Source organism: Rutidosis leptorrhynchoides, chromosome 7 (genome assembly GCF_046630445.1).
Source record: "Rutidosis leptorrhynchoides isolate AG116_Rl617_1_P2 chromosome 7, CSIRO_AGI_Rlap_v1, whole genome shotgun sequence".
Classification (NCBI taxonomy): domain Eukaryota; kingdom Viridiplantae; phylum Streptophyta; class Magnoliopsida; order Asterales; family Asteraceae; genus Rutidosis; species Rutidosis leptorrhynchoides.
In genome coordinates this window covers 15,387,120-15,413,974 of record NC_092339.1, presented here as the reverse complement: position 1 = coordinate 15,413,974, position 26,855 = coordinate 15,387,120, and the positions used below count along the sequence as shown (strand labels likewise).

At 28.5% G+C, this 26,855-nt stretch overlaps 1 protein-coding gene across 2 annotated transcripts; it reads right to left on the bottom strand.

The window, feature by feature from the left end:
- Positions 1 to 810: 810 nt before the first annotated feature.
- LOC139857608 (uncharacterized) lies at positions 811 to 3,220 on the bottom strand. 2 transcript variants are annotated; one of them, XM_071846423.1, is made up of 2 exons: positions 3,020 to 3,220; positions 811 to 2,225 (listed from the first exon to the last, which is right to left on the bottom strand). In XM_071846423.1, exon 2 carries the CDS (start codon positions 2,217 to 2,219, stop codon positions 1,089 to 1,091), a length of 1,131 nt encoding a protein of 376 aa, XP_071702524.1. In that variant the 5' UTR covers positions 2,220 to 2,225; positions 3,020 to 3,220; the 3' UTR covers positions 811 to 1,088. The 2 variants fall into 2 exon arrangements, with proteins under 2 accessions (XP_071702524.1, XP_071702525.1); XM_071846424.1 differs by lacking the exon at positions 3,020 to 3,220 and adding an exon at positions 2,588 to 2,973.
- Between the last annotated feature and the right edge of the window lie 23,635 nt (positions 3,221 to 26,855).

Below are 26,855 nucleotides of genomic sequence, written 5' to 3'. Positions count from 1 at the left end.
ATTAAACAAACATATGATTGATTCACTTCACCTTATGTATTTGTCAAATTCTCTTTGATTACATTATTATTGACAACACAAGCAATTGAGCAAATTAATCCATCCAACAAAGTAAAACAAGCATCATTTAAGTCATGATTTGTGTAATGTCCCAAGCTTAAAGCAATTATATTGAACAATTATTCAACATTCGAGATACCACTAATAATGTTCATCTTTACATCACCAAACGATAATTAAATTGTCGTACAGTACAATATTATAAAGAATATTTGATAATGCACAGATAAAAATTTGTGATGGTCACTCAACATCTTATGTTTTCCTACTAAGATTCTTGCGTTTTTTTTTTCATTACCACAACTTCTCCGTTTGGCTCACGGAATCCAATGGAATTCCGGCGGAATTAGAATTGAATTTAGACACACGTCGTGTTTATATACAATTTCAATTCTGTCAGAATCCCATTGGATTTTCGTGAGCCAAATGTCAGAAACTTATAGCTCTACCTTTTAACCGGATAATAAATGCTAAACATGTGTGATGGTTGATCTTAACAACCCAATAAACCTAAAAAAAATGACTCGTGCAACTGAAATCCTAATCAAATGATTAACTAATTGATTAAAGTTATATAGAGTTGACTAATATTCCCTACTTATTATTCTGACATTGATAGTTAAAAAATCAATACTTTTAGATGCTTGAGAGTTGAGACTGATTCCTTGATAGATTATTCTGTTATTGCATTTTTATACATTGACATCACAAAAATGTTCTCCTAAAAAAAACAGAGTTAATAAACACAGGTTAAAACAGAGTTAACAAACAGAGACCCTCCACAGAGACAAGCTTTTAAAGGTTGTAAACAATGACTAAACTCAAATTTAGTCTTTGTTTGCTTTTCGGGGGGAAAAAAAAACCCTCAAATTTGAAAACACAGGTTAAAACACTTATTGATCCATACTTACATAGTACATTACAACAAGAACCACAACATCATAAACTAAAGCAGTAGTAATCATCAGTTCTGTAAAATCTAAACCCTAAAGTGTCACATGTGAATCAACCTTCTCAGGACTAACTCTTCAGAAGAAAGCCCGACTCCCGTAAAACACGCGAGACTGGGCCCCATTTGGTGTATCATTCTTCTGATCCGAACCAGAGTTACCTGAATCTGTACCCTCTTTGTCCACAGCCAACGGTAGCTTCATCTTAGCCAACGACTCAGTAAACTGTTGCATACTTTTCATGTACAAATCCACAAAATCCTGTTGCACCACCTTTTTCTCAAGATCAACATTTACAGTCACGTTAGGGTTTTTAGTCAAACCTGCGCTTGATGAATCACTCTTGGCGTCACCTACTTTTTGAGAAGATTCATATTCTTGATTTGTAGGTTTTGAGTTTGAGTCAGTGGTTATAACAAGACCCGAAGCACATTGAGATCCATTAGCTGAAACACTCATAACTGGAGCGGTCTCGATCTTATCATCAGTGTCGGATGAGGCTAAACTGTCTGAGCCAAGTCCAAAATACTCGGTTACCATCATATGGTTTTCGTTCACTATTTTAGGATCTGGGAACTCAATTTTGTCAAATTCGGATAATTCTAAATCGGTAGGAGTAGGAGTTCCATTAGCGCCAGCTGGCGGTGGGATAGCGATTACGTCAGGCGAAGCTCCGGTGTAAGATAATGACAAGTGGACAAAACCGGAAGGTGAATGGAATAGATCAGTGGATGATAAAGTGAACTCCTTGTCCAAATTTCCATTCTTCATGAGGATTTCGGATAAAGGAATTAAAGTAAAACCTAAAAGTTGATCTTCAAGATAAGTTCTCACCCTACTTAACATATATATCTCACATTTAAGAGAAGATTCGATTGTGGGAACCTTAATTTGAAGGGTTTCATTAAAGACTGGATTATTACCACCCCCATTGATGGTTCGAGTAGTGACATATTTTTCGGGGTTGCTAGTGATGCAAATTTTAGCATACACATCCTGTTTTTGGTATATGCAGATGTTTTGAATGTCTCTAGCTTGATGAATGTGAACCTCAAGTACACCAATATATGTTTCTGGTTTGGGTTCAGGTTCGGGTTTTTTTGTTATCAAAGTCGAGTTTTTAGGGAAAAGATCAAGATTTTGTTTTTCATGATCAGAAACCAATGAGGAGTTCTTGAATGGTGATAGAACAGACTGAGGAGATTCCATGAAAACCTGCAACAAGATTAAGTTCATAAAAATTTAAACATCAAGAAATGTTTACAAAATTAAACAAAAACAGCAGATAAAAAATATGAAAAAAAAAAAATTAAGTTTTTTAAGAAAGCAGAAATGCCAAATCAGATCCTTTTGCAGAAGCAATTCATAGAATTAAACAAGAACCCTATATATTATGAACTTTAGCCACTATTGAGCATATTCATGATAGTACTTAACTAGTTACTCATTAATTTTTGAGTACAACCTTGTATATAAATTTATACTAACAACACAAAATTGATGAAAACAGAGTACAGTATAACTCATGAGAATTAAGAACTTAAGCAAACGCAATAGACCCACATACAAAAACATACCTGAATAAGTAAACCAAGTCAAAAACCTCTTATCTTGATTTCGAACCCCAATTATTTAATAGTCAAATTGAGCAAAGCCCCAAGTATAATTTCAATATATAAACAAAACCCACGTCACAATCAGCTCTAATTTCAATAAAGTTGAAAACTTTAGCTCAATAAACAGCTCCAAATCAAGAATCCAAGAGAGTAAGAAATACAGGTTGAAAAATAATAACTAAAATAAGACTGAAAACAAGAAGCTGAAACATAAACAATAACACTAGAAAGACGAATTAAAGATTTATACAAGCGTCCAAGAATCTAAGAAAGGTAGAATAGCAGTAGAAAAGGGAAAGCAGAATACTCATAAGGATTAATACTAATATATTAAATATTAAATTTAAATAATAATACCCAGAAAAAAGAAAGTAAAGTTAGGTCATTTCTTGCCTTTCAGTTAGCACCAAAATCAAGAATATTGGTGTATAGGGAGTATATAACTGAAGTAAACGGTTGGAGTGGTTTATTCCAGAAATATGCTCGAAATCAACTTCAAGAAGACAATAGAAAGGGATGATTATAATGATAACACTGTTGAAGATAATATTGTCTTTTGTCTTTTGTATTTAGAAGACTGTACGTGTGATGTATGTAAAAGCTTCTGCAACCGTGTGCTCCGATTTTTATAAGTTATTATTGAGTATATTCTTTCACATCTTATATCTTGACTTACAAGTTTTAAGTAAATTAAATTTGTGATGTACGTAGTATTTGCCTAGGGTCTTATAAGGTTGACATTTGTTGATATACGGATGACTCTTGATTTGCGGGTATTCGTATTTGTGATGGGCGGGTAAATTTAAAAGTTCCCGCGTGTACAAGATGGGTAAAATTTTGTACCCGTTGACAGGTCATGAGCGAGTTGTAGATATTTACTATCCGCGACGGGTAAAATTTGACTCAATAATCTGTGATGCCCGTTTGTAATATCTACGGATTTACCCGTTAACCCGCATAAATATATTTAATTTTATATCAATATACTTATATTTTTAATGTAGTTTCATGATTGCATTTTTGATAAGCAAAACAAAATTAATTTTAGAGTAGCATAACCAGATGTGGCAATATATTGTGCTTGTTTTATGGGTATCTTATACATAGTGTGTAGTGCAAGTATAGATAATGGTTGGTCATGTAGATGAATGTAAACAAGGCTAAGGTCAGCAGCGCGTTGCTGCGGAGACCTCAAGCCTTGTACGACGTTGACATGTTTTTTAAGTTATTGTTTTAGAAGAAGTTTTTAGAGGTACATTATATTCGAATAGTAGGGATGAGATCGCTACAGGTACCGTACCGATACCGATAATCCCGATATCGAAAATTAGGAAAATCGAGAACCGAATACCAAAGTCGTTACCGGTTCGGTACTGGTATTTTCGGTATTTTACCTATTATTACCGAAATTAGGCATTTTCATAACATTATATGACAAAGTAACACATACTTGCTCATAAAATAAAGAGTCATTCGAGATTCACTTTGCCTTTTTTGTTATGTTTCTTGATCGCCTCTTCCATCTCTACATAGAAAAAAAACAAAGAAAAATTAAGTTAATTGCTCATTATTTAACACACAATACACACACACACACACACTCACTTGTAAGACGTATGACAAAAAAATTATCAATCGCAATGTCATCGTCCTTTAAAATGTCGTTTAATTCATCTTCAAATATAGGAATAATTGAATTTTTCACCCAATCTTGGGTGCAAATCAAGCTTCCACTATTTGTGTTGACAACCTTATTTTATTCGGGTCAAGTATACGACTACCCATACTAAACGCCGACTCGAATACCACCGAAAAAATTTGTATTGCCAGTATATTTAACACACATTTGTTAGGTCGTCTACACAAATGACTTGCTCGGTTTGTTTGTAACAACCCCAATCCGTTTAACCAAAAACGAAGTACATTTTTTTTTATATATAAGTTAGGTCTCAATAACACCCAAGTATACAAACCATTTCGAAATAGTTATCCATATACAATTTATCATAATAACACGTTAAACGTTTTATCTCGACTCTTGGTTTACAAATGACACCATACATCCTTACGAGAAAGTATTTCACATACAAAGTTTGACTCGACACAACTAAACGATGCGACCTCGAAACATTTACACAATACCACGGTTAAGACACAATAGCCCAACCCGATACCAAGAGCATAATCCCAAGGATCTATAACGACCCATCCTAATCCATCTGGACGAATATATTACATTTGGTTACATCGCGATGTACTTAACCTCTATATGATACATTTTACAAACATTGCATTCGTTTTTAAAAGACAAACTTTCATTACATCGAAAGTTGACGGCATGCATACCATTTCATAATATATCCAACTATAATTGACTTAATAATAATCTTGAAGAACTCGACGACTCGAATGCAACGTCTTTTGAAATATGTCATGAATGTCTCCAAGTAATATCTCTAATATGAGCAAATGCACAGCGGAAGATTTCTTTCATACCTGAGAATAAACATGCTTTAAAGTGTCAACCAAAAGGTTGGTGAGTACATTAGTTTAATATAAATAATCATTTCCATTATTTTAATAGACCACAAGATTTTCTTTTCTCATAAATATATGTCCCATGCATAGAGACAAAAATAATCATTCATATAGTGAACACCTGGTAACCGACATTAACAAGATGCATATAAGAATATCCCCTATCATTTCGGGAAATCCTTCGGACATGATAAAAACAACATCGAAGTACTAAAGCATCCGGTACTTTGGATGGGGTTCGTTAGGCCCAATAGATCTATCTTTAGGATTCACGTCAATTAGTAGATCGGTTTACTAATTCTTAAGTTACCAAGCAAAAGGGGCATATTCGGCTTCGATCATTCAACCATATAATGTAGTTTCAAATACTTGTGTCTATTTCGTAAAACATTTATAAAAATTGCGCATGTATTCTCAGCCCAAAAATATAAAGGGTAAAAAGGCAAATGAAACTCACCTAATGTATTCTGTAGTAAAAATACATATGACTATATTGAATAACTGAACAATGCAGGGTTGGCCTCGGATTCACGAACCTATATAATTTGTATAATCATTAATACATATAATCGTAATCGAGCAGATATTTATATTATTATTAGTGTTAATTTCTATATTACTAACTTTTATATTTTATTATATATTTATTTTGTATATTTTAAATAAAGTATTTATATATTTAGGTTATGGTTATTATATTTATTTTTATATACATAATCTTTTGTTTACAAAATAATAGTTATAGTAATACTAGAGTAATATTAATAATAAAAATGATAATAATTATAATACTTAACACTATTAATTAAGATAATAATGGTTATGATTTCATTAGTGATAAAAATAATGATATTAATACTAATAATATACTTATTTTAATAGTAATAGTTCTAATATTTATAAAGTGATAATAATACTAATATTTATGAAGATAATAACAATTTGTATTATTTTCACAATATTAATAATAATAATAATAATAATAATAATAATCATAATCATAATAATGATAATAATACTAAAATGATAAAAATTAATAATAATAATAATGATATTAATAATACTTATGAAAATTTCTAATATTAATAACGTTTCTATTACTTATAAACATAATTATGATACTAGTAATAATAATAACTATAATACTAGCAAAGATAATAATCAAAATAATAATAATACTACTTAGAATGATAAATTAATCATAAAGATATCACTTGTAATATTTATACTAATAATAATAATAATGGTTATAATACTTATTATTATGATAATACTAATAATAATTCTTATAATACCAATAATACCAATAATACCAATAATAACAATAATAATAATAATTATAATTATATTAATAATAATAATATTAAAAATAATAATAATAAAATTTGGAATTGAAATCTACCTCAAAAACTAGCTTGCAAAAAGAAATGTCCAAAACGGGACTCGAACCCGCGACCTCCCACTAGTTCGACCAACACCTAAACCGTTTGGGCTGCTGCCCCTTTTCTGATTTATATATCAGAAACAAAAATGTATTTAAACCGTATCAACTGTATTCCCCTTCTTTAATCATCTAATTCAATCACAACCTTATCAAATCATTATTGTGAATTTTTGTTTTAGGTTTAGGAATTAAAAGTGAAACAGAAACGATATATTATCAGAAATTTGATTTAAACAGCAATAAAAAAATAAAAAATACATATACAGACCATAAAGAACCCGTTAAGAACTGGAATTCAAAATCAAAGTTAGAGATTATTATAGCCTACGCCTTCTATATGAAAAATGTTTTAAATCTTTATTAGAAACTATCTGGGTCGTCAATTAAACTTGAAACATACAGATGATTACGAATTTTGCTATGAACATAACGTTTGACCTTTTTGAACTATAACTTTGACCTCAAAATTTAAACTCGATATGAAAAATTGTACCTTGAATCTTTCCAGATAGTTTTAGTGGAAGCTTTCTAATAAGACTGCATTATCAAATTTTAAAATAAGACTCTAATTCGATGAATTGATAAAAATAATGAAGAACAGAGTGATACGATGCTTTTTCTTAAATTTCTGTTTAATTCTTAGTAATGTAGTGAATTGGAAATTGATAGTTGATATTGATGATAAAAGAACTGAATGTTTTTATCAATATCATTGAATAATTCATTTACTAAATACAAATAACTGGTCGACCGTTTTCAACCTCCAGGACCGAAAAAAATAAAATAAAGCTGAAAAGATGAGTAACTGGATTTGATTACATCCATGATTTTTGATTTTTGGCATATACTTCAATTGAGTCGACAACTAGTACAGAATAGGTAACGATTTTCCTACTAATTTGTAGTTATGTGAATTTGATTTATATTATCAATTAATGTGTTAATAATATTAATAATAATTATCTTCATTTTATTTATAATATAAATTTTTAATTCCTAATGTGTTTCTGTTTATAACAGCACAAATATATATACCTGTGTTTATGTTCGTATTTTTTATACTGCTTATATTTATATATTTATATTTAAAGTTTATAATTAATGTTATTAATAAATATAACTATAATAGTAATAATACTCTTAATTATTATAACTAATAATAATACAAAATTATAATAATACACTAGTAAAAATAATATTACTAATAATAATGATAATATTGACCATATAATGGATATTGTTAATAACAATAATTATAATAACACTAATATTATTAATAATAACAATAACATTAATAATAATAATATCATATCAACTTTCATATTTATATATTATCTTTTGATATTAATAATATATTTAACACTGATTTTCAATAATGATAATAAAAATATTAATATCATTATTGGTACTAACAATATTAATTTTACTAAAAATAAACATATTATTAATAATAATAATATAACAATTCATATTTATCTAATTTCATATATATATATATATATATATATATATATATATATATATATATATATATATATATATATATATATATATATATATATATATATATTTTATATATATATATTAATGATAAAAATATTAATCTTAAAAATAATAGTGAAAGTAATGGTAATAATATTAATATTACAATTATATTTAACTTGTAATTACATATAGTGTATTATCTTTTATCATATCATATCTGCCATTTATATAATTTATTGAATCTTTAATATTTGTATATTACATTATATATAATATTACATATGTATAGAATTTATTTATATATATATTTTTATATTTATTTACAAACAATAGTTCATGAATCTTCGGGAATAGTCAAAGGTTCACTGAATCCATATATATACAGTTCAAAATTTTAGGACTTAACCTTACAGACCTTGCTTATCGTGTCGAGATCATATGAAATTAAGTTTAAATTTGGTCGAAAATTTCCGGGTCGTCCCAGTACCTACCCGTTAAATAAATTTCGTCCCGAAATTTGAGTGAGGTCGTCATGGATAACAATAAAAATATTTTCATGACGAATATGAGTCGATAAATAGAGTTTTATCACTATTGACTAATATAGATAAAACAATTCAATTTTGTGAAGCGTACGAGTTAAACTGCCACAAAAGATTAAGATAGAGATTTTAACTTTTGACGTAGTTATGGTGGATTTCCGAGATTTAAGGAATTTAAAAGAAAATCTTTGGAAACCTATAAGATCTGATTCTTCGGCGAATAAGAAAATCAGGATCTCTCTAATTATATGCAGAGATCTGCCTTGATTACTCTGTCTGGTATTTTCATTATAAATTAAACTCTTCCGTTCCATTATTCTCCCTATCCCTATACTTTCTTTCTTAGTTCATACATCCAAAAGATTATGAAAATGTTTAATCCAGTTCTAATCCTTGATATTTTCCTAATTATCATTTCTGTCCTCCTTCTTTTCAATCTTCCACCAGAAAAATTGGTTTACTTCTACTATTGCCTTGGGTGATACTACTCTTAATTATACCGTGTCTTTATATTGCTATTTGTATTAATATCCATGGATTGTAACCTCCGTGTTATTATTGAGCTTTATATTTTCTCTTATATTTTGGAGCTCTTTGCCTTTTTATTATCTTCTCGATCTCTAGTAAAGCGAGTAATGATCCAGAATTCGTAAGTATGGAGTTTCTAATGAACTTAATATTCTAAACAAGAAAGAACGTAATAGCACGATTTGATTTGTCAAATTACCAGAATCACTGAGAATAGAACTATCAAGAATATACTTTCTTGATATGTTCAGAAGTTAAGCAGAATGAAAGAGTTATGTAACATGGCACATGATGACGTTAGGATCTGTGAATCATCACGTTCCATTAGAAACTCAGCATGACTTACTGCAATATAATCACGTTGATCAAGTGTCATTATATTATACTAACTCATGCATCAGTTCCCAACATTACTTCAATAACATTCATATTTTAAGCTCGAAAGTTTACAGAATATAGAAACTAACAGTTTCTATATGATGTAACACTGATAGCACGAAGAGATTAATGATTTCAGATAAGATTAGTTATGAAAATATCTTCAGAAATATGGAGGATATTTATAATGAAAGATACGATGATATCTTGGAATTTCTAATATCGATGGATGATGAAGAAGATTTGTCCGAAAGAGTTTGGAGTCAGAAGCAAGGTATTCGCTAAAGATTTCATCAGAAACAGAATCATCAGGATTCTTAATGTACAAGTTTAGTCCTTGTGATTTGTTCAGAGACTCCTTCGTAGTTTGCTCAATCAGTTTTTCAGTACCAAATTTTCTATCGAGCGTTTATAACACTCCTTTCTTTATTATCAACTTTTGGCCATTTAGACCATCTACAATTTTGCTGTTTCCTCTGCATTTAATGCTACCATATCTGAATCCTCAGTTATCAATTCGAGGTGGTTTCAGGAGAATTGTGTTTTTAGATGATTAAACGCTGATGGTAATATGGTGGAATATAAAAGGTTCTCCGGTAACAATAAAAGAGCACATATATATCAAAGTTATAATAAGGTTGTTTCGAACGAAAAGTCGAAGTTGACTTGCTGGAGCTGTGACAAAATTGGCTACTTTGAAGAGGGATTGTAAAGTTATTTTCGGTAATAACAACGCCAAAGGAATTAGCACAGCTACGCGTTAAACGTTTACTCAGTTTTCGAGAGTTTCCAGGTGCATAACTATACGCATCAATCTTTTTTTTTTTGTAGATGAAGTGTGGTTGGTTCATCCTCTCGATTGAGGTGTTTTCAAGAATCATGAAAGGTTTGAATGCAGATTGTAATCGTCGAGTTACAAATGAGGTTTAAGATGAAATCAAGTGGCAAACATGAAGAAATGTTTAGTTTCATATGTTATAATCAATATTTTAATTCATTTTAATTGTCCAATGTCATTAGTCCACAGTCGATAGTCCACAGTTAACAGTCCAATAATTCATATATAATTTAATATATAATATTCGAATTAATTAATACGTATCGTGACCCGTGTACATGTCTCAGACTCGATCATAACTCAAACTATATATATTATTGTAGAATCAACCTCAACCCTGTATAGCTAACTCCAGCATTACTGCATATAGAGTGTCTATTGTGACGACCCGGAAATTCCTGATCAGATTTAAACTTAAATTCGTATATGATTTCGACATGATAAGAAAAGCCTGTGAGGTTGAGTCTCAAAATTTTCGAACTATTTAAATAAGATCATTTGACCTTTGACCATTCTCGACGATTCACGAACAATTGTTGTAAATAAAGATGTATATATAAATAAGTATATATGTAAGTAATTATACATTATTAATTAAATTATTACATGATTTAATATTATGAAAGATAACTTAAGATAATTTAAAACTTGATTTAAAAAAAACATAATTTTATATAAATATAAATATATATATATATATATGAATTCCATATATGATTATTGATTATATGGATGTTGTAATATATTGGAAGATATAAATATTAAATATCCTGTATGTACTAAAATATAAAATATATGATATAATTATAAAATATTATAACATGTAATGTTAATATATTAAATTGCAAGATAAAAATATAGTTGTTGTAGTAACATTAAAATTATTACTTTCATTATTATCAATATTAGTATTATTAGTATTATTATTAGTAATATTATTGTAACTGGTATTGTTATTATTATATCAGTATTATTAAAGTAAAAATTGTATTTTTATTTGAATTATATAATTTATTACATCTAGTATATTATCATAAATTTTGTTACTATTATTATTTATAATATTAAGTGCATTATTATCATAATTATATTATTAGTAAGATTAATTATAATATGTAAATACATATATATACATGCAAAGATATAAATACAAATATATATATGAATATATAAAAATAGTTATATATAACCTGATATATATACAGATACATTAGATTATATAAATTTATACATTGGTAATAATAATAAACTTGTTAACTAAATTAGATTAATTAAAATTTCGGTATACTATTAATAGAATTAGGGTATTGTTAGTAAGATTAATAGAATTAGACCCCATACCCTACTTATGGGATTGGGTATTGTTGTTGTTGTTGTATTAATAGAATTAGGAAAATCAGATACAAATTATATAAATTAGTCATTATCTGCTTTAGGCATTTTTATCTTTTCTGTTTGTTTCCTTATGTGCGATTTTCTTGTCTGCAAATCCATAGAAACCGATCTCAATACATAAGATAACAAGAATTAGTTTCAATCAACATCATTTACAGCTTTTTTTATTCTTTCTTTTGTACTAAACGATTCTTGTGTCGATCCTCTTTGGCTATAATACGAATTGACACTGAGATATTACCATACACATTCAGCATTATATCCTCAACATTAATTATAAATTCTTACAGCAATTATTTATTTGAAATTTATGAAAAACCCACGATATCCTCTGTTCTTAGTTCATTCCTCCAATAAATCGATTTCAAATCAAATGCAAAAAGTGATAATGCAGTTGTGATTGAAATATCTATTTCAAACTATCTGCAAACTTTCAAATTCCAATTTTTCGTAACGAATTCCAATTTCAGAGTCAAACTTTTAGCCAAAAAAGGTCAAACCTGTCGTTTATCATCAAATTTGAATTCAAGAAGATGTTTTAGCTTCAATTAAGATTACAGAAAGTTTATGGGTAAGGATTAGAACCATTTTCATGTTGAACTCTTTTCCTAAAACGTCCTGGATTTAAAAATCAAACCATGAGTTCATCGAGTTCATAAAAACGCTGTATGAATTTTTTTTGTATTTCCTTTTCTGTTTTAATTAATTCTAAACACATATAATTGAGTTATGTTTCGGTTTTATAATTTAAAGACAACATATAAATTGATATATGATTTGTAAACGAATTGGGTCGTGTGATTCAAGGGAAGAAGAAGAAGAAGGGAGGTTTAGACCGACGGGATATATATTTATTCTTTGATTTTAAATCAGAAAAATAGACATGGAGCAAGGGTTTAGAGGGTTAGCGTGTGAGCGAGGGTCTCGGGTTCGAGCCTTGGCAGGATCAATATATATCTTTTTGAGCCAATTTTGATGAGGTAGTTTTCCTAAAATAATTATTATTATTATTTTTATAATTTTTATTATTATTATTATTATTATTATTATTATTATTATTATTATTATTATTATTATTATTATTATTATTATTATTATTATTATTATTATTATTATTATTATTATTATTATTATTATTATTATTATTATTATTATTATTATTATTATTATTATTATTATTGTGATTAGATATTATTATTAGGATTAGTATTATTGTTATCATTGCTACTAATGCAAGTATTAAATATTATTATTGTTAGGATTATAATTACAAAACTGAATGTTATTGTTATTATTGTTAAGATAAGTATTATTACAATTATCATGCTGAAATTATCATTAGTAGTCTGTTAAGTATCCCTAATAATATTAACTCTACCATTTTAGTATTATTATCATTAATACAATTATGATTATTATTATTATTATTATTATTATTATTATTATGAAAATGATACGATTTATAATATTAATGGTATTAATATCATTTTATGATTATTAGTATTAGTATTATCATTATTAATGTATGTAGTGTTATTAGTATCATTACTAAATGTATCATAGTAATTAACAATTATCAAGGTTATTATACTTATCATTATTAAAATTAACATTATTATTATTAGCATTATTACTATTATAAATATTATCCTTCTTATCATTTTAGTAACATTACAAATAGATATTTTTTTTTATAAAAATACATATCACTCTATTTTGTTATTTAAAATAATAATAATTAAGTTATATATGAAGAATATCAATTAATATATAAAAACATATTTTTATAAACCTTAATATAAAATTGTATTATTAATATGTTATAATGAATATTAGTTATATAAAATACACATAAATCTAATACATTAAATTTATCTATATAATACATAATATCACAAGTATGATTATAAATAATAAATATATATAATCTTATCCAATTACGATTATATGTATTAATATATATACAAATGTTATAGGTTCGTGAATCCAAGGTCAACCCTGCATTGTTCAGTTGTTCAATATCGTCATATGTATTTTTACTACAAAATACATTAGGTGAGTTTCATTACTCCCTTTTTAAATGCTTTTGCAATATATATTTTTGGGACTGAGAATACATGTGCTGCTTTTATAACTGTTTTACGAAATAGACACAGGTAATTGAAACTACATTCTATGGTTGAATTATTAAATCGAATATGCCCTTTTTATTAAGTCTGGTAATCTAAGAATTAGGGAACAGACACCCTAATTGACGCGAATCCTAAAGATAGATCTATTGGGCCTAACAAACCCCATCCAAAGTACCAGATGCTTTAGTACTTCGAAATTTATATCATGTCCGAAGGAGGATCCCAGAATGATGGGGATTTTCTTATATGCATATTGTGAATGTCGGTTACCAGGTGTTCAATCCATATGAATGATATTTTTGTCTCTATGCATGGGACGTACATTTATGAGAACTGGAAATGAAAATCTTGTGGTCTATTAAAATGATAGAAATGATTATTTATGTTAAACTAATGAACTCACCAACCTTTTGGTTGACACTTTAAAGCATGTTTATTCTCAGGTACGAAAGAAATCTTCCGCTGTGCATTTGCTCATCTTAGAGATATTACTTGGAGTCATTCATGACATATTTCAAAAGACGTTGCATTCGAGTCGTTGAGTTCATCAAGATTATTGTTAAGTCAATTATAGTTAGATATATTATGAAATGGTATGCATGCCGTCAAATTTCGATGTAATGAAAGATTGTCTTTTCAAAAACGAATGCAATGTTTGTAAAATGTATCATATAGAGGTCAAGTACCTCGCGATGTAATCAACTGTTGTGAATCGTTTATAATCAATATGGACTTCATCCGGATGGATTAAGATGAGTCTTTATAGTTGGTATCAGAGCGGTGGTCTTAGCGAACCAAGTCTGCATTAGTGTGTCTAACTGATAAGTCGTTAGAAAGCATTAGTGAGTCTGGACTTCGACCGTGTCTGCATGTCAAAAGTTTTGCTTATCATTTCGTGTCAAAAATTACCTGCTTATCATTCTTAGTCTAGACACATCTTACTGCAATGATTGCATGAATAGTGTATAGACAAAATCCATATCTTAGCGTATCTATCACTGTAGACTTTATCTGACACGTTTCCTTAATTTTCTCCATAATTCACCAGATCTTTGGAAGTAAGTATAGATATTCTATATATAATTAAGAATATCATTCGATATTCGAAAATCATTTCATATCAAAACCCTTTAACTGATCGTGAGAGATGGATCCTACACCTAGCTTGGATTCCATTAGTTTCGGAAGCGATTTCGAGATGTATATTGAAGCAGACTCCGAAGTCAATGAACAAAAAGTGCCTCAACCATTTAGTTATTTTTCTTTCTGGAAGAGATGGGGGTGGGTCCGAGACTTACTCACTCGATGGAGAAATGAAGACGGCTAGCCCTACCACGAACCAAACTTACCTCCTAACATCGGAGAAAACGATGTACTCACCGGTGAACCTGTGCGCAACACTGTATTCACCCTTCTTGCTAAAGTTTTCCACCTCGAAGGTCGCATTACTGCAATCTCAGAAAATATTCAACCTCTACTTTCGAATACCAATCGAAGAGGAATATTAGAAGAAGTTAGGGAACTTCGAATTGATAATCAAGATCTATCAAATCAGATGAGTGGATGGATAGAAATGATAGAGGGTAGGATAGAAAACCTGACAAGAATGGTGCATGATTTACAAGCTATACTTACTACACCAACATCATCATCAACCTTAGCACCAACAATACTTGTAGCACCGACAGCAACAGTACCACCATCAGCAGCACCAGCAGCATAACCAGTACCAACAACAACAACATCATCACACGTCTCAACCTCGCAATCTATACCTCAAGCATAATCATCGTTCTACGAATCATTCTATATAAACTATCTTCGTCCTTCATGGTGATTATGTAATCTCCAATGTTTTAGAGATTATGTACTCTAGTTCTAGCCGTAAATCTAATGAGTTTAATATCACATTGACTCATTAAATCCATAATTACATCTGAAGAAAATATATATGTATATATGTTTTCATAAAGATTGTAATTAAAATTTTTATTGTACAAACTGTTAATGGTGAAAATATTTTAACGGGTAGGTAATACCCGAGGAATATTTAGATTTCGCATTAATAAGTTACACTGTACATTCTTCGAATCTGATTCAACAGTCATTTACTATCCTACTTACATCCACCGATATACAGATCCGATCACCATAGAATAACCATATTCATCCAATTTCATATTTGGATTTTGATTTATCAGAATCCAACAAGTGTCATAACGAAGAAAATAATTGACACAATAAAATTTGTTAGAAACAAACAAATTAACTATGAGGAATTTTGTTAAAAATCCACGCTAACTGTTCCTAGCTAATTGTTCCTAGCTAACTGATTATATTTTATTTATCGCAATTTAATTATCGCAATTTACATTTTCGCAATTTTATTTATCGTCATTTAATTTTCTGTTATTTACTTTACGCACTTTATTTATTGTTATTTAATTTCTGTTATTTATTTTTACGCACTTTAAATATCGGGACACGTGTACAAGGTTTTGACATATCATATCGACGCATCTATATATATTATTTGGAATCACCATAGACACTCTATATGCAGTAATGATCGAGTTCTCTATACAGGGTTGAGGTTGATTCTACAATAATATATATAGTTTGAGTTGTGATCGAGTCTGAGACGTATACGGGTCACGATACGTATTAATTCGAATATTATATATATAATTATATATGAATTTTTAAATTGCTAACGGTGGACTTTCAACTGAGGACTATCAACAGTGGACAATTAAAATGAATTAAAATATTGATTATAACTTATGAAACTAAATAATTCTTCAAGTTGCCACTTGATTTCATCTTAAAGCTTAATTGTACCTTGACGATTCCAATCTGCATTCAAACTTTCATAATTCTTGAAAACACCTCAATCGATAGGATGAATCAACCGCACTTCATCTACGGAAGGAAAGATTTGTGCATATAGTTATGCACCTGAGAAACTCTCGGCAACTGAGTAAAAATTTAACACGTAGCCGCGTCAGATCCGTTGGCATTTATTAGCAAAAATAACTTTGCGATCCCTTTTCAAGGTAGCAAATTTTGTCACAGCTTCAGCAAATCAACTTCGACTTTTCGTTCGAAACAACCTTATTATCACCTTGACTTATATGTATGTTCTTTTATTGTTACCGGGGAACCTTTTATATTCCACCATATTACCGTCAGCGTTTAATCATATAAAAACACAATTCTCTTGAAATCACCTCGGATCGATAACTAATGATTCAGATATGGTAGCAGTAAATGTAGAGGAATCGGCAATCAGTACTTTGAAAACTTACAGCATATCTACATCAACAGTTATATGTATAACATTTATCTTTTAGAATAATGATCTTCCATTCTGAAATTTTGAAAAGCACCCAGCCTACGAATTAATACATTGAACTTTGAAAAAGCTGAATGAAACAGCAGAAACTGTAGATAACCGTAAATGACCTTAATCGTCAGAATTTTGATGATAGAAAATAATATGTTGGAAAAGCTCAGAAACGTTGGAACTGGAAAACGGATAGAGTTAACCATGAAGGAGACCAAGGACAAATACAAGGATCATACCCTATATTCAAAGAATCCAGATAATTCTGGATCCGTTGAAATCTTTAGAGAATATCTTGCCCCGAAGTCATGTTAAAATCTTGCGGAAAATCTTTCTCCATCAACCATCGAACTTAGAAATTCCAAAATATCATCATCAATATCTTCGATATTTCTGAGGATATTTTCATAAATATTCTCGTCCGAAATTATATACCTCTTCGTGCTTCCTGTGTATCATTATATTGGAAACATTCAAGAGAAAATTTAGTACCGAAAAGCAGATTATGCGAAACTATGAAGAAAGCCATGGACAAATCACAAAGAATAAGTTTGACTTCAAAGAATCCAAATGATTCTATGTCCGCTAATGTCTTTAGTGAATATCTTGCTCCTTACTCTAAACCCTTGCAGACAATAGTTTCTAACATCCGCTGATTTTAGATATTCCGAGATATTATCGTATCTTTCATTATAAATATCCTCCATATTTTTGGAGATATTTTTATAACTATTCTTATCTGAAATCATTAATCTCTTCTTGATATCAGTATTACATCATAAAGAAACTGTTAGTTTCTATATTCTGTAAACTTTCAAGCTTAAAATATGAATGTTATTGAAGTAATGTTGGGAACTGATGCATGAGTTAGTATAATATAATGACACTTGATCAACGTGATTATATTACAGTAAGTCATGCTGAGTTTCTAATGGAACGTGATGATTCACAGATCATAACGTCATCATGTGCCATGTTACACGACTCGTTCATTCTACTTCACCTCCGAACATATCAAGAAAATATATTCTTGATAGTTCTATTCCAGTGATTCTGGTAATTTGACAAATCAAATCGTGCCATTACGATTTCCTTCTTAGAACATTAACAATGTTCATTCTGAAGTTTATATCTGCGAATTCTGAACCATTACAAGCGGTGTTTAATCGCAAGAAGAATAAACGAAGGGACAAAGCTCTGAAATAGAAATTGGGGTATAAATTGCAGTAAATAAAAGAGAGCATTAACTGGGGATGACAATGATTATGAAAAACAGAAGAAGGGACTTCGGAATATAAGGGAGAATATAAAGCCCGATAACAACACATAAATTACAAACCATGTATATCAATGTTTATCGCAACATAAAGAAACGGGAGAATTAAAAACACTATAACCCCAAGGGCGAAGTAAAAGAAAACAGATTCCTCCGGTGGAAGTTGGAAAAGGAGAATGATTGTTGCAATAGTTAGGATAAGGACAAGGATCAGAACTGGATTAAGCATTTTTACAATCTTGTGGATGTAAGAACCATGAAAGAAAGTATAGGAATGGTAAAAATTATGGAACGGGAAGAGTTTAATTTATAACAGAAATATCAGACGGAGAAATCGAGGCAGCTCACCGTATTTAATTATAGAGATCGTAAATTTCTTACTCACTGAAGAATCAAATCTTTTTGATTTCAAAGATTTTCTATAAATCCCTTGATTTCCGGAATTCAACCCTATTTACATCAAAATATAAGGAAAATCTTATTTTCTTCAATTCACCCTTTTGCGATAGCTTCATTCGTATTCTTAGAATAATCGAATTATTCTATCATTATTATTCAATGATGATAAACCTCTAATTATCAACTTATATTGGTCATGAAAGCATTTTTATTGTTAGCCATGACCACCTCACTCAAATTTTGGGACGAAATTTTTTTAACGGGTAGGTACTGTGACGACCCGGAAATTCCCGATCAGATTTAAACTTAAATTCGTATATGATTTCGACATGATAAGCAAAGCCTGTGAGGTTGGGTCTCAAAATTTTTGAACTATTTAAATAAGATCATTTGACCTTTAACCATTCCCAACGATTCACGAACAATTGTTGTAAATAAAGATGTATATATAAATAAGTATATATGTAAGTAATTATACATTATTAATTAAATTATTACATGATTTAATATTATGAAAGATAACTTAAGATAATTTAAAACTTGATTTTTTTATAAAAAAAAACATAATTTTATATAAATAAATAAATATATATATATATATATATATATATATATATATATATATATGTGAATTCCATATATGATTATTGATTATATGGATGTTGTAATATATTGGAAGATATAAATATTAAATATCCTGTATGTACTAAAATATAAAATATATGATATAATTATAAAATATTATAACATGTAATGTTAATATATTAAATTGCAAGATAAGAATATAGTTGTTGTAGTAACATTAAAATTATTACTTTCATTATTATCAATATTAGTATTATTAGTATTATTATAAGTAATATTATTGTAACTGGTATTGTTATTGTTATATCAGTATTATTAAAAGTAAAAATTGTATTTTTATTTGAATTATATAATTTATTACATCTAGTATATTATCATAAATTTTGTTACTATCATTATTTATAATATTAAGTGTATTATTATCATAATTATATTATTAGTAAGATTAATTATAATATGTAAATACATATATATACATGCAAAGATATAAATACAAATATATATACGAATATATAAAAATAGTTATATATATACAGATACATTAGATTATATAAATTTATTCATTGGTAATAATAATAAACTTGTTAACTAAATTAGATTAATTAAAATTTCGGTATACTATTAATAGAATTAGGAAAATCAGATACAAATTATATAAATTAGTCATTATCTGCTTTAGGCATTTTTATCTTTTATGTTTGTTTCCTTATGCGCGATTTTCTTGTCTGCAAATCCATAGAAACTGATCTCAATACATAAGATAACAAGAATTAGTTTTAATCAACATCATTTACAGCTATTTTTTTTATTCTTTCTTCTGTACTAAATGATTCTTGTGTCGATCCTCTTTGGCTATAATATGAATTGACACTGAATATTACCATACACATTCAGCATTATATCCTCAACATTAATTATAAATTCTTACTGCAATTATTTATTTGAAATTTATGAAAAACCCACGATATCCTCTGTTCTTAGTTCATTCCTCCAATAAATCGATTTCAAATCAAATGCAAAAAGTGATAATGCAGTTGTGATTGAAATATCTATTTCAAACTATCTGCAAACTTTCAAATTCCAATTTTTCGTAACGAATTCCAATTTCAGAGTCAAACTTTTAGCCAAAAAAGGTCAAACCTGTCGTTCATCATCAAATTTGAATTCAAGAAGATGTTTTAGCTTCAATTAAGATTACAGAAATTTTATGGGTAAGGATTAGAACCATTTTCATGTTGAACTCTTTTCCTAAAATGTCCTGGATTTAAAAATCAAACCATGAGTTCATCGAGTTCATAAAAACGCTGTATGAATTTTTTTTGTATTTCCTTTTCTGTTTTAATTAATTCTAAACACATATAATTGAGTTATGTTTCGGTTTTATAATTTAAAGACAACATATAAATTGATATATGATTTGTAAACGAATTGGGTCGTGTGATTCAAGGGAAGAAGAAGAAGAAGGGAGGTTTAGACCGACGGGATATATATTTATTCTTTGATTTTAAATCAGAAAAATAGACATGGAGCAAGGGTTTAGAGGGTTAGCGTGTGAGCGAGGGGTCTCGGGTTCGAGCCTTGGCAGGATCAATATATATCTTTTTGAGCCAATTTTGATGAGGTAGTTTTCCTAAAATAATTATTATTATTATTATTGTGATTAGATATTATTATTAGGATTAGTATTATTATTATCATTGTTACTAATGCAAGTATTAAATATTATTATTGTTAGGATTATAATTACAAAACTGAATGTTATTGTTATTATTGTAAAGATAAGTATTATTACAATTATCATGCTGAAATTATCATTAGTAGTATGTTAAGTATCCCTAATAATATTAACTTTACCATTTTAGTATTATTATCATTAATACAATTATGATTATTATTGTTATTATTATTATGAAAATGATACGATTTATAATATTAATGGTATTAATATCATTTTATGATTATTAGTATTAGTATTATCATTATTAATGTATGTAGTGTTATTAGTATCATTACTAAATGTATCATAGTAATTAACAATTATCAAGGTTATTATACTTATCATTATTAAAATTAACATTATTATTATTAGCATTATTACTATTATAAATATTATCCTTCTTATCATTTTAGTAACATTACAAATAGATATATTTTTTTTAATAAAAATACATATCACTCTATTTTGTTATTTAAAATAATAATAATTAAGTTATATATGAAGAATATCAATTAATATATAAAAACATATTTTTATAAACCTTAATATAAAATTGTATTATTAATATGTTATAATGAATATTAGTTATATAAAATACACATAAATCTAATACATTAAATTTATCTATATAACACATAATATCACAAGTATGATTATAAATAATAAATATATATAATCTTATCCGATTACGATTATGTGTATTAATATATATACAAATGTTATAGGTTCGTGAATCCAAGGTCAACCCTGCATTGTTCAGTTGTTCAATATCGTCATATGTATTTTTACTACAAAATACATTAGGTGAGTTTCATTACTCCCTTTTTAAATGCTTTTGCAATATATATTTTTGGGACTGAGAATACATGCGCTGCTTTTATAACTGTTTTACGAAATAGACACAGGTAATTGAAACTACATTCTATGGTTGAATTATTAAATCGAATATGCCCTTTTTATTAAGTCTGGTAATCTAAGAATTAGGGAACAGATACCCTAATTGACGCGAATCCTAAAGATAGATCTATTGGGCCTAACAAACCCCATCCAAAGTACCGGATGCTTTAGTACTTCAAAATTTATATCATGTCCGAAGGAGGATCCCGGAATGATGGGGATATTCTTATATGCATATTGTGAATGTCGGTTACCAGGTGTTCAATCAATATGAATGATATTTTTGTCTCTATGCATGGGACGTACATTTATGAGAACTGGAAATGAAAATCTTGTGGTCTATTAAAATGATAGAAATGATTATTTATATTAAACTAATGAACTCACCAACCTTTTGGTTGACACTTTAAAGCATGTTTATTCTCAGGTACGAAAGAAATCTTCCGCTGTGCATTTGTTCATCTTAGAGATATTACTTGGAGTCATTCATGACATATTTCAAAAGACGTTGCATTCGAGTCGTTGAGTTCATCAAGATTATTATTAAGTCAATTATAGTTAGATATATTATGAAATAATATGCATGCCGTCAACTTTCGATGTAATGAAAGATTGTCTTTTCAAAAACGAATGCAATATTTATAAAATGTATCATATAGAGGTCAAGTACCTCGCGATGTAATCAACTGTTGTGAATCGTTTATAATCGATATGGACTTCATCCGAATGGATTAGGACGGGTCTTTATATATATGGTTATTCCAAATAATATATATAGATGCATCGATATGATATGTCAAAACCTTGTATACATGTCCTGATATTTAAAGTGCATAAAATAAATAACAGAAACTAAATGACGATAAATAAAATTACGAGAATTAAAATTGCGATAAATAAAATGCGATAAATAAATTGCGATAAATAAATTGCGATAAATAAAAGGTAATACGGAATTAACAGTTAGCCAGGAACAGTTAGCTAGGATTTCGTTAGCGTGGTTTCTTAACAAATTTTCTCATAGTTAATTTGTTTGTTTCTAACAAATTTTATTTTGTCAAATGTTTTCTTCATTATGCCACTCGTTGGATTCTGATATGTCAAAATCCAAATATGAAATTGAAGGAAAATGATTATTCTACTGTAAACGGATACGTATATCTGTGGATGTAAGTAGGATAGTAAATGACTGTTGAATCAGATTCGAAGAATGTACAGTATAACATGTTAATATGAAAGTTAAATATTTCCTCGGGTATTACCAACCCGTTAAAATATTCACATCATTAACAGTTTATACAATAGAGTTTTTAATTACAATCTTTATGAAAATATACTTTCATATATATTTTCTTCATATATAGTCATGGATTTAATGAGTTAATATGATATTAAACTCATCTGATTTACGGATAGAACTAGAGTACATAATCTCTAAAACATTAAAGATTACATAATCGCCATGTCGAACGAAGATAAATGATATAGAACGATACGTAGAACGATGATTATACTTGAGGTACAGAATGAGATGTTGAGACCTGGATTGTTGATGGTACTGGTGCTGTTTATTGATGGTACTGTTGGTGCCGGTGATGTTGTTGAAGCTGGTAAGTTTTGCACCATATTCTCCAAATTGATTACTCGAGTGCGAAGCTCGTTGATTTCTTTCATTATTCCGGGATGATCGTCGGTCGGAATGAGTGGATGAATAAGGTTTAGAATTATGGATAGAATATAATCGTTACAAGCTACCCTGGAAATGAGGCTGAAAATGGTGTTTCGGATAGGTTTGCCGGTAAGTGCTTCAGTTTCATCGTCAAGAGGTAAATTCGGTTGGTGAAAAGGATCGCCTTCTTCGCGTCTCCATTGATTAAGTTGACTACGAACCTATAAAATGAATTGAGGATGGATGATTGGTTGATTCATTCTGATGACACTGCTTTCGGGGCTTAAGTGAAACTCCATATCGGAATAGTTGTCGGAATCCGAGGAATTCGAACTGGTTGAGGGATTTATCTCGTACGATCAGATGAAGGATTTTCGATAAGAAATAGATTGTAGGATGTAGATTAGTACCCTGCAATGCATAATTTACATATGCTTAAATAATTCTAAAATCCCATAAGTTACGGAGGAATCTACGGAAGCTGTCAGGCAAAGGTAACAATAACAGATACGCTAAGATATGAATTTATCTATACACTGTCTATGCAATAGAGGTAGTAAGACGTGTCTAGACTTTAAGGATGAAAAGCAAATAATTTTTGACACTAAATGATAAGCAAAACTTTTGACATGCAGACACGGTCGAAGTCCAGACCCACTAATGTATCTAAACAACTATCAGTTAGACACACTAATGCAAGACCTGGTTCGCTAAGCCCACCACTCTGATACCACCTATAACGACCTGTCCTAATCCATCTGGACGAATACATTACATTTGGTTACATCGCGAGGTACTTGACCTCTATATGATACATTTTACAAACATTGCATTAGTTTTTAAAAGACAAACTTTCATTACATTGAAAGTTGACGGCATGCATACCATTTCATAATATATCCAACTATAATTGACTTAATAATAATCTTGAAGAACTCAACGAATCGAATGCAACGTCTTTTGAAATATGTCATGAATGTCTCCAAGTAATACCTCTAATATGAGCAAATGCACAGCGGAAGATTTCTTTCATACCTGAGAATAAACATGCTTTAAAGTGTCAACCAAAAGGTTGGTGAGTTCATTAGTTTAATATAAATAATCATTTCTATTATTTTAATAGACCACAAGATTTTCATTTCTCATAAATATATGTCCCATGCATAGAGACAAAAATAATCATTCATATGGTGAACACCTGGTAATCGACATTAACAAGATGCATATAAGAATATCCCCTATCATTCTGGGAAATCCTTCGAACATGATAAAAACAACATCAAAAGTACTAAAGCATCCGGTACTTTGGATGGGGTTCGTTAGGCCCAATAGATCTATCTTTAGGATTCGCGTCAATTAGTAGATCGGTTTACTAATTCTTAGGTTACCAAGCAAAAGGGGCATATTCGGCTTCGATCATTCAACCATATAATGTAGTTTCAAATACTTGTGTCTATTTCGTAAAACATTTATAAAAATTGTACATGTATTCTCAGCCCAAAAATATAAAGGGTAAAAAGGCAAATGAAACTCACCTAATGTATTATGTAGTAAAAATACATATGACTATATTGAATAACTGAACAATGCAGGGTTGGCCTCAGATTCACGAACCTATATCATTTGTATAATCATTAATACATATAATCGTAATCAAGCAGATATTTATATTATTATTAGTGTTAATTTCTATATTACTAACTTTTATATTTTATTATATATTCATTTTGTATATTTTAAATAAAGTATTTATATATTTAGGTTATGGTTATTATATTTATTTTTATATACATAATCTTTTGTTTACAAAATAATAGTTATAGTAATACTAGAGTAATATTAATAATAAAAATGATAATAATTATAATACTTAATACTATTAATTAAGATAATAATGGTTATGATTTCATTAGTGATAAAATTAATGATATTAATACTAATAATATACTTATTTTAATAGTAATGGTTCTAATATTTATAAAGTGATAATAATACTAATATTTATGAAGATAATAATAATTTGTATTATTTTCAAAATATTAATAATAATAATAATCATAATCATAATAATGATAATAAAACTAAAATGATAAAAATTAATAATAATAATAATGATACTAGTAGTAATAATAATAACTATAATACTAGCAAAGATAATAATCAAAATAATAATAATACTACTTAGAATGATAAATTAATCATAAAGATATCACTTGTAATATTTATAATAATAATAATAATAATAATAATAATAATAATAATAATAATAATAATAATAATAATGGTTATAATACTTATTATTATGATAATACTAATAATAATGCTTGTAATACCAATAATAACAATAATAATAATAATAATATTAAAAATAATAATAATAAAATTTGGAATTGAAATCTACCTCAAAAACTAGCTTGCAAAAAGAAATGTCTAAAACGGGACTCGAACTCGCGACCTCCCACTAGTTCGACCAACACCTAAACCATTTGGGCTGCTGCCCCTTTTCTGATTTATATCAGAAACAAAAATGTATTTAAACCGTATCAACTGTATTCCCCTTTTTTAATCATCTAATTCAATCACAACCTTATCAAATCATTATTGTGAATTTTTGTTTTAGGTTTAGGAATTAAAAGTGAAATAGAAACGATATATTATCAGAAATTTGATTTAAACAGCAATAAAAAAATAAAAAATACATATACAGACCATAAAGAACCCGTTAAGAACTGGAATTCAAAATCGAAGTTAGAGATTGTTATAGCCTACGACTTCAATATGAAAAATGTTTTAAATCTTTATTAGAAACTATCTGGGTCATCAATTAAACTTGAAACATCCAGATGATTATGAATTTTGCTATGAACATAACGTTTGACCTTTTTGAACTATAACTTTGACCTCAAAATTTAAACTCGATATGAAAAATTGTACCTTGAATCTTTCCAGATAGTTTTAGTGGAAGCTTTCTAATAAGACTACATTATCAGATTTTAAAATAAGACTCTAATTCGATGAATTGATAAAAATAATGAAGAACAGAGTGATACGATGCTTTTT

Bases quoted from the DNA above. Each gene is read 5' to 3' on its own strand.
- LOC139857608 (XM_071846423.1), bottom strand. From the start codon at position 2,219: ATGGAATCTCCTCAGTCTGTTCTATCACCATTCAAGAACTCCTCATTG.